This window comes from Dendropsophus ebraccatus, chromosome 6 (genome assembly GCF_027789765.1).
Source record: "Dendropsophus ebraccatus isolate aDenEbr1 chromosome 6, aDenEbr1.pat, whole genome shotgun sequence".
NCBI lineage: Eukaryota > Metazoa > Chordata > Amphibia > Anura > Hylidae > Dendropsophus > Dendropsophus ebraccatus.
The window spans coordinates 116,709,224-116,723,000 of NC_091459.1; the positions used below are offsets into that span (position 1 = coordinate 116,709,224).

The 13,777-nt window shown below is 41.1% G+C and overlaps 1 protein-coding gene across 1 annotated transcript in view; it reads right to left on the minus strand.

The window, feature by feature from the left end:
* Positions 1-10,587: 10,587 nt before the first annotated feature.
* NOL10 (nucleolar protein 10) overlaps positions 10,588-13,777 on the minus strand; it is a 37,501-nt gene continuing 34,311 nt past the window's right edge. Inside the window, exon 21 of the mRNA XM_069975727.1 lies at positions 10,588-11,780. Coding sequence (XP_069831828.1) covers positions 11,661-11,780 — 120 coding nt within the window. The 3' untranslated portion in view covers positions 10,588-11,660. The remainder of the gene's footprint in view (positions 11,781-13,777) is intronic.

Sequence of the window (13,777 nt, forward strand, 5' to 3'; positions counted from 1 at the left end):
GTCTGGAATTTTAATTTCCATCTTGTTTCCAGGGAGTGAACGCACATCACAGGAGGAAACTGAATGATTCAGGAAGTAATTTTACTTTACTGGCTTTGTGATCTGATATGGTAAATTTAGAAAGATATAAAATAACACATGGTGCAGATTACCGAGGAGCCGTCTGGGATTCAATGCAACATTTACTAAAAGAGAGGATAATGCCGCTGTCTGGTAGCTAGACAGCAGAACTGAACTTCACCTTTAGCAGGCACTAGAGATGAGCGAACCTTGAGAATGCTCGAGTCGATCCGAACCCCAACTTTTGGCATTTGATTAGCGGGGGCTGCTGAAGTTGGATAAAGCCCTAAGGCTATGTGGAAATCATGGATATAGTCATTGGCTGTATCCATGTTTTCCAGACAACCTTAGAGCTTTATCCAAGTTCAGCAGCCCCAGCTAATAAAATACCGAACGTTCGGGTTCGGATTGAATCGAACCCGAACCCGGTTCGCTCATCTCTAATATTAATGCAGCCTAAAAAAAAAAGATGACAAACACAGAAAAGGCCCTAACCTAATCTTCCCCTAGATCATCCCCTAAGTTAAATTAACACAGCAAATAAAAGCTCACTGTCCCTGTAATATCCCTGCAATAGCCCTTCACTAAACTAAGCTAAAAGAAGAAGGCGAAAACCTCTAAAGCAAACACTTCAAGTGAGCAAGGGAAAAACATTCAACCAAATACCAATATCAGGATAGCATAGAAATAGACAAGGGACTTAAAGAGAACCAATCATGGACAAAAGTTAAAAAAAATTTATTCCCTAATTAGATGTAAATCATCATTTTATTGACATTTGTAAATATAATTCATTATTTTTATTGCCACGTTTTTTAATTATTCACTTTTTACTTTCCAGTCTCGAGCCGGCTCTTTTCAAAAGAGTCGGCGCGAGACAGGAAACTCACGTCATGCAGAGCGGCAGGAAAGGTTCCCATGATCCTTTGCCCGCCGCTCCGTTAATACACAGTGATCTCGCGCTATACAGCGCAAGATCGCTGTGTATTTTCTAGTCCCTCTTCTCTAATCTATTTATGAAGATACAGACTGCCTCTGCAGTCTGTATCTTTATACTTTACCTATCCTCTTCTTCGGTGCAGCAAGGCCGGCGCCGCCATCTTGATTACGTCACTTGCGTTCCAGCGGTGGAACGCAAGGCCCGTAATCAAGATGGCGGCGCCCGGCCGTGGGGCACTGAAGCAGAGGATAGGTAAAGTATAAAGATACAGACTGCAAATACAGTCTGTATCTTCATGAAGTCTATCTATGAAGATACAGACTGCCTTTGCAGTCTGTATCTTTATACTTTACCCAATTCTCTGTTCCCTGGCTGTTCCGGCGGCGGCGCCATCTTGATGACGTCACGCTGGAACGCACCGCTGGAACGCAAGTGACGTCATCAAGATGGTGGCGCCCACCGGAACAGCCAGGGAACAGAGGATCAGGTAAAGTATAAAGATACAGACTGCAAATGCAGTCTGTATCTTCATGAATAGACTTAGGGAGAGATATACTTTCATAATAGGGACAGTTACATTTAGGTGATTGGTTCTCTTTAAGGCCCTATTACATGTAACAATTATTGAGTAAAAATCGGCCAAAATGATCGATTGCTAGTGATAACTAACAATATAGTAGTGAATGGTTTTTATGTTATATTCAGTGATTGCTGTTATAAACTATCATTTTTGTGGTGATTATGTGGTCACTTATCATTTGCGGCGAGAGAAAATGTTTTTTCTTCCCAAGCGACTGAAAGATTTCTTACACGAACGGATTGGCGAATTATCAGTGAAAGACCAACAGTGATTTTTTTCGACATGCTGAAAGACCGCAATCAGCGACAATCTAACAATCTTGTGTTTGTTGTGTGATCATTTTGGCAGGTTTTTGCATGATAATCGCTTTGTGTAATAGGGCCTTTAAATATCACATGGTTCATAACCTGCAGAGATTACAAAGCCCCAGATTCTTTTAAATGTTAACCAAAGAAACCACCCAACAGACATAAGCAAAAATTACCTTCCGGCGACAGTGCTGCATACAAAGTAAATTTGGCCAGAGTACCCCTTTAGTACAGACTTGTGGGTAATTAAGCAGATACTCTACCATGTTCTTAGGCTTCTTCACTTTTAGGGGTCACAGCAGACAATGTCTAGGTCTTCGGCCACAGTATTAAAATATTTTCTGGAGAGGCTCCCGGGAATGAAGAAGACTGCAGCAGCTAGGAAAGGTGAGTATAACTTAAAGCGACTCTGTACCCACAATCTGACCCCCCCCCCCAAATGGTTGTACCTTCGGATAGCTGCTTTTAATCCAAGATCTGTCCTGGGGTCCGTTCGGCAGGCGATGCAGTTATTGTCCTGAAAAACAACTTTTAAACTGGCAGCGCTGTGTCCAACGGGAGTTACCCAGATTGTGTATGCATTAGGCTGGCACAACCTCCCCACCCTCCTCATCATTAGGAATGCTCCAGGCAGATTGCCTACTATTCGTCAGCTGTGAGAGTCCGGCACATGGGCTGGATCATTAAGACACCTGTGCAAATGTTTAGCATGGAGAAAATGTTCTAGTGGCATTCCTAATGATGAAAAGGGTGGGGAGGAGGGACGGAGGGGTGGTGCAAAGTTAGGGCATAGATACTTCCGTAGGGCATGGGGTTGTAAGTTTAAAAGTAGTTTTTTGGACAAAACTGCATCACCTGCCAAACAGGCCGCAGGACAGATCTTGGATTAAAAGCAGCTATCCAAAGGTACAAGTGTTTTTTTTTTTTTGGGGGGGGGGGTCAGATTGTGGGTACAGAGTCGCTTTAAAGAGTATGTGGTATTGGGGACACAGCCTTTCCTTCAAGGAGTCCTGAGGTCTCCTCTTTTTCCAGTCTTCTGGACATTCCAGGTAAGTTAGAACAGTTCTTCTCAAACTGTAAGGCGGGCCTCACCAGTGAGGCACCCCCTAGTTGTTGATGAGGCCCAGCTGGGGAGCCAGTTTTCACAAATTAACTATGATCTGCACAGTCCTTTTGCTTTTTTGCAGAAATCTCTATTTTAGCCACATTATTAATATATTTTGTAAATACATGTTATTTTTTTGTGTGTAATAATTCCAGTATACTGTTAATTCCTGAAAAATTTTAATTCTTCACCAGAAGATAAAAATCTGTTCTGCTCATGGATGAAAACAGAAGTACTAAGTTTATCTTGTAATGAAACTGTGTGCCCACCACATGACCAGGTCAGTTTTTACGCCTTTAAGATCTAGTACAGGGGTTAATACTGAACTATAATCTATACACAGGATAGATGATAGATTTCTGATCGCTGGGGGCCCTATTGCTGGCAATCCCAGTAATAATGAGAACAGGAATCTTACGCCCCCCCCCCCCCCTTCCCCCTTTCCTATTCACTACATGACCACATTGAGAAGTTTGAATGGAGCAGTAAAGCATGTGCACTGTGGCTCTATTTTACGTCAACGGGACTGATTAAAATAGTAAGGACCTTACTATTCATGTTTTACTTTTCTAGATTAAACCATAGTACAGTGCACTTATTATGAGTTATTTTGTAACCTAATTATCAGTAATTATGGAGAAGTAGGACACACGTCATGAACAGCACAAACAGGACCAGATAACTGCTGATTGCTGATGTTCTGACTTAATACATGGAAACAGGAAGATTAATAATTTAAAGCAAATTTCAGACTCATCAGGTAGTGAGATTGTTCGGGAAATGACAATAGGACAAGCACAGAAATTAAAGAATGGACTACACAATTTGACCATGCAACTTCAAAAAAAGATTTGAGGGCATGCGTCAAGAGTCTAAAATATAGATTCAGGAGGTTTATTAATGGTTTTAGAAACTTGTGGAGCTCTGTTAATTTTTGATGATGTCAATGATGATGAGTCATTCTGCAGATAAGACTACAAATGGTTTCTTGTGATTTGCATCCATATGTTCAAAACTAATGCTTTTTCTTCGGTGAAAAATGGATGATCAATGATCTGCACTAGGGATGGTCCGAACAGAGTTCGGTTGGGGTTCGTACAAACCCAAACTCTCGGTAATGATTCCCGATGTCTGCCCGCTCCGTGCAGCGGGCGGATCCAGCGGGAGGACCGCCTGGAAAACTGGGATACAGCCATAGCCATATGCTGTATCCCAGTTTTCCAGGCGGTCCTCCCGCTATATCCACCCGCTCCACGGAGCCGGAAGACAGCGGGAATCTGATGCCGAGCGTTCAGGTTCATACGAACCCGAACCTCAGAGGGTTCGGACCATCCCTAATCTGCACTTGAAGCCATGGGTCCAACTCATGAAATAACATGTTCTATCTTATCCCAAAGGTGTTGGATGGGGTTGAGGTCAGGGCTCTGTAGGGCCAGTCAAATTCTTCCACACTAAACTCCCCTAATCGTACCTTTATTGATCTTGCTTTCTGCACACTGGTCTGATAGATATTGATTGAGCTCTCTGCAGAAACAATGAGGTAAAGCGGTGAGGTGAGAGCTTCTGTCTAGTGATGAGCAAACTTGCCTTACGTTCACATTAGACAAAGTTTGTCCAAATCCGAACGCTAATCAGAGAAGTTGGATGCCACCCTAGGGAGTCCTGCAAAACATGGGTACAGCCATTTCCTTCTACTCCTTTCTTTTAGCAATTAGTGGGGCTCTCTACACTTAGATTCCCACTAATTAAAGAGAAACAATCAGCACATTTGGGCTAATTTGGCTCCCAGAACAGCTTCACGCACCTCGCAGCCAGGTTTCCTGTGGTGTCAGGGGTTCCAGGCTCCATGGTCTTCATTTCCAGTAAAATTAAATCTTAATTTTGCATGCGAGGCAGGGGGAGAACCGTGAACTAGTCATCTGAGCTGTGACTAGTCATGGCTCTCTGTCCTGTCTGCGTGCTCTGTGGAGTGATTAACAGGCAAGGAGGCTCATTAGACGAAGATCTATAGAAGAACATGGAGCTTGGAACCCCCGACACCACAGAAGACCCAGCTGCGAGGTGCGTGCAGCCGTTCTGGGAGCCCAATCAGCACAAATGTGCTGATTAGTACCCTTTAAAATTTCTGACATTTCCTAACTTTACTCTAAAATTTCCTTCGTTGAACTTTCATGTGAAGTTTACATGAGCAAGGTCATAGAAGAGATGTGTTGTGTCTTGGTAGCTAAGCAACACGTTAAGAGTAAGCAGAGGGTAAAAAATACTTTTAAAGTTGAAGAGAATGTTGGAAGATGAAAAGATTGGTGGGACAGACAGAAAGATTGTCAATCATCTGTCAAGCTCAGAAGAGCCAATTCTGTCCCTTTGAACTTCTAAAGAAGCAATGAATGAGCCAAAATTAGCATAGAGGGATAAGGTTTACAGCTAAATGATCTGAGGACCATGGCCTTTCCCTTGGCAATTACGAAGAACTGTATGGTGCAAAAGGAAATCACTGCAGAAACCCATAGGCGGACATTGTCCAGTTAAGGTTTTTACCTTCTATTTGACTATAATTTGTCCATGGATAGATGTATGAGAAAGTTCCTATATGATGAGGACCATACTATGTGGCACTGAGTTGTACGGTTACTACTAGAGCCTTAAGAAGGCGTTGGTTCAGCGCCAAAACGTGTTATTTTATGCAGCTCAAAAACAAGGCCAGTCTTGGTTTTCAGACATCTTGCATCCGCGCATGTGAGGTCTCAGTTTTTTTTTATTTTTTTATCCTGATTTAATCTTTATGGATTCTTGTATTTTTCACAGTACAACATGCTCCTTTCTTTACTTCTTTAAAAAAAAAAAAATCAAAATAAACAAATGCTAATATTTGATGTAGGGCCCATTATACATGGCTGTATTTGACATCCTATTGATAGGAGGACTCTAAATTGTAGCCTTGTGTAACTCCAATTGTAGGAATCTTTGAGAGAAAAAAATGTCAAGTTCCATTCATCTTTTATTATAGAGGTTTTTGTTCCTAGAAGCATACATGGTGAGAATATGGTGGCTCAAAGAGGAACTATGCGCCAATACGAGGTGTCTATGTGCTATTTGTGGTCCAGTCTGCAGTGTGGTAATATTCTGGCTCTTTCATCTTTAGCTGTGAGGTGATATATTTTATACTGTCCCAATCGACCCCTCACCCCTTTGTGTTCTGCTGTTTGGTTTTCCTTCTCTTCTGTTCTTCTTTAACTTACATCTTTGTGTTCTTTTGACCTTCCCCTGAGGACCCTATTTAATATTTAGATGGATTACACACATTAAGGAGTACTCCTTAATATCACATTCCCTGAATATCTTCCTTGGTATATATTCTTCATATGAATTTGAAGCCTTTCATGGGCAGGGCTGTATCTGCCATAAGGTAAGATGAGTATCTCACTTCGAATGGCAGATTGCAGAGTTCCATGGAGTGGTTATAAATAGAGATAAGCGAACCGGGTTCGAGTCGATCCAAACCTGAACGTTCGGTATTTGATTAGCAGTGGCTGCAGAACTTGGATAAAGCTCTAAGGTTGTCTGGAAAACATGGATATAGTCATTTGCTGTATCCATGTTTTCCACATAGCCTTAGGGCTTTATCCAAGTTCAGCAGCCACCGCTAATCAAATGCCGAAAGTTCGGGTTCGGATCGACTCGAGCATGCTCGAGGTTCGCTCATCTCTAGTTATAAATCATACTGTCTTGCATCTTCTGCTACATTACCATCTTGTTCTGTACTGTTGGCTGCATTGACCCCATGATCTGTAAATTATGTCTAAACATGCTAAACAGGACTGGGACTGGGAATGCAAAAGTTGTTTATTAACTGTATGACTAATCTATAGAGATATACAGTACACTTTGCTGGTACTGTTATATGCTGTAGAAGATGTTGAGCACACACTACTTTCCTATGGTATGAGGGCAGAAGGACAGCATTACTTCCATTTCCACCTTAGTGAGTGGAATAGCTAGAATCAGCTCTGCTTCTGGTTTTAGGTCATCTGAGGACTGTCTTACTATTTGGCTATATTTCTCAAAGTATTAACACCTACTTTATATGACACTTAGGGGCCCTGGAACTTCACATTACACAATATTTCTGAATAGAAACATAGAAAACAGATTAGGAGGAGTACACAATGAGATCCTCATCTTATCGGATATGAACTATAGATAGGGACTACGTATGCAGCTGTGTATTATGGACTCTTTTATACTACCCACTGAACAGACCATAAATCAGCCCTGTCATGAAACATCTTCATACTGTCAGTCTGACATTAAAGTGTGAACATGTACGTCACTATCCCAGCAGCTTAAATCATTAGCTTTGCAGGCATCCTGGAACAAAGTTTCCCATTTTGTATATACGTCAATGACTACACAAAGTAGGAAGCCTGCCCCAACACATCTGCAGGATATTGTCAATGAGGACACCTACAGTTTTCCAGAGACTTTGGAAAGGATGAGATTTTTGTGACATCTTTAATGAAGCTGGGAGATGAGAAGGTTTCCTATGTCCGTCCATAGCGTATGATTGCAGAGGGAGCAGAATAAGTTGCTGCGTGAGCTGCTGCAGGTGTCTGGGAGGACGACGGACATTCCAAGATGCTGGGACCCTTCCTTTGTTACAGTCGCTTCTTAGAAGAATGCTTGAGATAAATGTTACATAAAGTAGGGAGAATTACACATTACTAAAATCTATCTATTTTAGTCCAACAAACGTTTACTGTTTCCAGTAAGGATGAGGTTCGGGTTCGTATGAACCCGAACGCTCGGCATCAGATTCCCACTGTCTGGCCGCTCCGTGCAGCGGGTGGATACAGCGGGAGGACCGCCTGGAAAACTGGGATACAGCCTATGGCTATATCCCAGTTTTCCAGGCGGTCCTCCCGCTGTATCCACCCTCTCCAGACAGCAGGAATCATTGCCAAGAGTTCAGGCTCATAAGAACCCGAACCTCGGCAGGTTCGGAACATCCCTAGTTTCCAGATATCTCCGTTCTAATCACAATTTTTATACTACAGTTATAGCAATTATGGGAGCCAAAATTTTTTTTAGCAGATCATGTCCCAATAAGACCATTATGGTTGACATCACAGCTTCCACTGGCATGTTTACCAAACTAGATTGACTTTTTATGGAGGAGTCTAGAAATGTTGGGTGAGAACCAATATGGTAGCCAATACAGCTCCCACAAGTGATGCATCATTTCTCCTACATCCTTGCATGGGGCATTCTCTGTTGGGGTGTCTGGAGACACAAAAACAGATAAAGCTAAAATAAATTGTATTATAGAAGCTGTCTAAATGCAGCTGTCCACTGGGTGGTCTGGTTGTAACTTTGATGTAATGGCCCAACATCCATTAAGCATTTTGTAGGGGTCCCATTGAGAGTTGGCCCCTTGCAAAATATCATTGCGCCACATCAGGAGGGATAATGTCTTAAGAGTACTTTTAACCTGACTCTTGAAATGACTGCGGATTACACAGAATGGTAAAATGCACCGTCACTAAGTGCTGCGGATCAGCCTCCTAATGCTGTTAGTATGAAATCCTCCGGAGGCCGATAGATGAATCCGGTCTTGGCACGAGTGCCCTAGTTCCTTCCTGGTAAGCACAGGCATCAGTCTTCGCTGCATTTCGCTCTGTGCCAGGACTCTATCTTCTGTTTTATTCATACAAGAGCAAACCTGTTGTGATTTCCAGCTCCAAAAGACGAGGGATTCATAAGTGGTTACTGGCATATGGCTGCAGAACTGCTCTGGATTACAAATTGGAAGTGTCTTTTTGAACTATAAATGTAAAAGGGTATCAGACTGCAGAAGAGAAAAGGAGCAAAAGTTTCAACAAAGACTTAAATTCACACGGGCGTCTCGCATAAAAAATCCGCAGCTAATCCGCAGCTAATCTGCAATACATTTATTATTATTCTTATTATTATTAATACGTGTATTGCGGATTAGCTGCGTTTTTTTTATGCGAGACGCCCGTGTGAATTTACCCTTTTTTTTTTGTAAAGAGTACCTGTCAATACAAATAACTTTTGACATCGATCCAACATCATAAAGGTCCCCATACACCTACAATAACTGATGGCCAAAACGATTGTCCGATTACATGTCAAAAGTACAATAAAGTCACCAAAATTTGTATATTTTACGTATATTAACTCAAAATGCAAGATACACAAGTACAGTACGATTAAAATATAAATAAATAAATTGGGTATGACTTTGTTGATGCATAAGTAAAAAGTATGTGAACTCCACAAAAAAAAGCACACAAAGTTGCAATTAAGTTACTGTTTTTAAATTTCATCTTATAATTTTTTTTTTTTTTTTTTTAAATACGTTATATGATAAAATAAAGGATGCCAAAAAACAAACTTCCTTCCCTTCTTTCTCCTCGGTTTCTTTTTCTCTTTCTGGGGCTTGGAGGGGGGGGGGGGGGGGGGGCGCTAAATAAATTTTTTGTAATGTATATTCTCTTTTTTTGTATGTGTTATGTAATGTTTTTTCTCGTTGGGCTTATAATTGAAAAATAAATTTAATTAAAAAAAAACAAAAAAAAACATGATAAAATAAAGGATGCCAAAAAAACAAGCTACAACTTGCCCCACAAAAAGTGAAAAAAAAACAACAAAGTTTTAGTAGACACAAGGCCTGCTAATGGTTGCACAGCACCTGGACTTGCACAAAAATAGTGGTAACAATGTGGACACTACCTGTGGCTGCTTCATGTATGATCACCCTGGTACCTGTACCGTAATTACCAAAGCACCTGTATGATCATCACATGATAGGACAGATTTCTATATAGTGCAAGTAACCAATAAAAGTTCCTATTAAATGACTGCAGACACAAATTTTGAAAAACACCAGGAATCGACACATAAATCTCTTAGGAAATAGTATAATTTTATCATTTGACAAATACTGTGTTTTAGCTGAATCTGTAATATCCCTTCACTTTATTTCCATGAGTCTAAGCCATTTCACAATCACCTGAGACTGGTAGTGCTTTCTAAGAAATTACCGTTTGTCAGGGACTCGCAATCACACTCCACTTTAGAAAATTGGACTTCGTTCCACAATCACAAGTGTGAGCGAGTCCCTTGCGAGCTGTAATTTAGGTCTACAACCGAGAGGAGCAGACAATTATATACGAGGAGAAAAGCTTCTCCATAATGCCTCAAACGATTCTTGTATGTCTCCCGATACCAGATCTACAATCTGCAATGTTTTCTTCCCTTTCTCCCATTAACAAAGACCACGTAGGGGATGCGGTTGTGGCCAATAGTCCAGGATCACTCTGATGGAGGCCAGTACATCCACTTACTTTATTTATTTATCAATATTTGGGCAGATGTTCAAGCTGTAAAGGCAGCCATACTGGAGGTCACCCAGCATGTGACAGGTGAACCTGCGTATATATGAATTTTTGATCACTTTTATTACAATTTTTCTGGATTTGATGTGACCAAATATCAGTATTTTGGCATTTTTGCACTTACACTGTTTCCCATGTGAAATTAGGAACGCAATAATTTAATAGTTTGGACAATATACCAAATGTGTTAATTTTTTATTTATAAAATGGGAAGGAAGGCAGATTTAAACCTAACGTCTAGGTAAATTTTCATTTGCATACCAAACTGTTCAAACTCTGAAGCATTTGAAAAACAAGGTACCATTGTTAAAAAGTTTGGAAAACTAGATCGGTTGTACAGTACACTGCAATACCATCATAATGCAATGTCACTTTTCTCATCTGCTACTACACCCTGTCTATGGGTGGGTATATTAACAGTCTTAAGCATGGCAGCCCCTATAGCCTTCAGAAGGCCCCTGTCTGCAACAGCAACTAAGCAGCACCCTCACATGTGTCACAGTCGGGCTAATTGGAGGACCGACAGATGTGACACCCTGCATGTAACCTGGAAGTAACTTCATTTTTATTGACTGTTCCATCTTCAGTTAAATGACTGCATCGCAGAGATTTCTGATGGTGGCTGTCAGATGCAGATATCTGTTTCGTAAGATGCAAGCTTATGCCAAAGCCCTCCTGCATACTTTTTTTTTTATACCCACATACTGCACTTATACATATAATATGTATGGTAACAGGTTAAAGGAGTTTTTTTGGTTCAGAAAAAAAAAGTCCTGCATCTACTAGACTTAGAAAATGTAAAGCAAGCATCTTCCACCCCCCTCCCCTAGATTCCTGAATTCTTATTTCCTGGAGTAGAGTATGACAGTGGTTTTAGCAAATGCTGAAGACTACTTTCCAGGATGCCCCAACTCTTCCTTACCTTGGTTTACAAGCTGCTCCAGTAACTAGCCCTGCTACATGTACGGCATACGATTGATGGAAATGAGATTACCCTCACTAAGCGTGCACCAATCAGCACATGATAGATAGAAACTTGGTAACAAGTGAAGTTAAAAAAAAAAATAAAACGAAGCTTTATTTATAGGCACAGACCACGTACACAGCTTCATCACTGGCATCGGGCACAGATGTTTTCAGCCTCCTACAGCTGGTGACATAGGAACGACATGAAGGAATCAGGCTTCCTTAAAGTTCCACACACATCACATAAGTTCATTATGAAGTTCTCTAGAAAATCTCAAGTCTCTCAATAAAACGGCCTCCCTTTGGCGGGTTTGCTCTTTAAGTGTCCTGCAGAGCGCCGCAGCTTCTTCCTCTCCTCTTTGTGTTGTTTCTCAGCTTCTTGACGCTTTTTTTGTTGTTCAGACTAGGGCAAAACAATAAGATAAAATTTAGAAGAGAATGGGGAAAAATGACAAACAAAAAAGAGATGTATACAAACTGGGAGCGAGAGTTATGGCACAGCAGCCAAATGACTAATTTTAAAAAAAGGTAAGAAAGAGATCGTCCATATCATGTACCGTCCATTCTACAACCATCTATATGGCAGTTTCTTTATATAATCCACGCCATGTTTGGTCGGGGTCTTATATCGGTAGTTCTTATATCTTATGTTCCGGTAGTTGAGCCACTGTCACAGTTGTCATAGACACCCTGCAACAAAACCCACTCAAACCAGTTGTTATCCCCAATCTCATCACTTCTCTCCCAATAAATCAATTATATTCTGATTGAAGCTAAACAATATTCATTACTGACAGTGGAAAGAAGATAGAGGGCTTCTAAGAATGAAGATAAATATTAGAGTGTGCAATCCCTATAACCTATTTCTAACTCCTCCTCTCCACTGATTGTCTCCATTGTCATTTTCCCTCTTTCTTTCTCCCCCATGCTCCTCTTTGTGTTGGCATTCCCTATTCCTTTCAATTGGCTGTCTCTTCTCTGGTCATGTCTGTCTGTCTTGTCCTAGGACCACTAAAAAAAGACTCATACATTATTCAAACATTGTGTTGTCCACATAACACATGGATCCCCCTTTCCTCTTAATGCAGACATCAGGAAGTGGTTGGGCAGTCCTGATAAAGGAGACATAGATCCAGCTGAAATCTTAATCTGGACAGAAATCGAGCACCTGTGGCTGGTTTCTAAGGTTGCTTACATTTGTGATACAAGTGGTTTACATCCGTGTAATCCACCATTGAGATTAAAACTACCCCTACTTTAACATCTGTGTCAGACCTTGCTTTATATCAGGTCTTAATGAGCTATGATGGGTGACATTATGAAATATTCAGCAGAATAGAAAGCTACACAGCGAATGAAGAAACTGAATGCAAGATCTGTCACTGGGCCCTAATTTCTCCCGTTTAGTCTTCTGCCTTTATTCTTGTTAAACGTGAAAGGTCCCATACACCTTATACTTTTGTCGGCCGTACCCGACGCTCACAGGGCTCTTCTGAACAACCACCGTAAAATGAAGATAGTGGAGACAGGAGCCTGGCTTAATTGAAAATCACCAGCCGAAGTGGACGGGAGAGATCATGTTCTGCCATCAGTTACTGAAGTTGTATGGCCACCTTAAGGGCCCTATTCCACCGGACGATTATCGTTCGCATAATCATTAACGATTAACGATCTCAAACAACCGCTATTGCGAAAGACCTGAAAACGTTCACTCATTTCCATGAAACGATAATCGTTACTTATGATCGTATTTGCGATCGTTTTTTCTTCGCTATTGCGTTCGTATCTATTGCAAACGACTGAACGACATCTTATTCCATGCGAACAAGCAACGATAAAAATAGGTCCAGGTCTTATAAAGCGATCAACGATTTCTTGTTCAATCGTTAATCATTAACTGCATTTCAACCGAACGATTATAGTTTAGATTCTAACAATTTAACGATAATCTGAACGATAATCGTCCGGTGGAATAGGGCCCTAAGACCTTCATTGATGATGCTAGAAACAAGATGCTGTTATCTATTTCTGCCGGATTAAAGGAATTACTTTTGAACAGGGATTGCCAACTCGGAGCTTCTCAGTGTAGAATATCAGACTTGTGTATGTATAAGGTTGGCCATTCATCAACATGGCATGTAATGCAGCGGCCGCAGCATGAGCTAGATGTGGCGTTTTCCCCAGCATGGTATAGTGTCCAATAAAAAGTCTAATCATACTGTATAATGAAAAATGTCTTCCCTATCAGTATTTTCAGCTAAGTTATTTTTAATCATTTATTTCCTGGATATATAACGGGAGACAAAAATATACCTGAAACCCGAGAGGGGCATTCACTGTGGGTGGCGTGCCAACTGCTATACCAAGGCCGCCCCTTTTCCTGTTCTCACACTGAGTAGC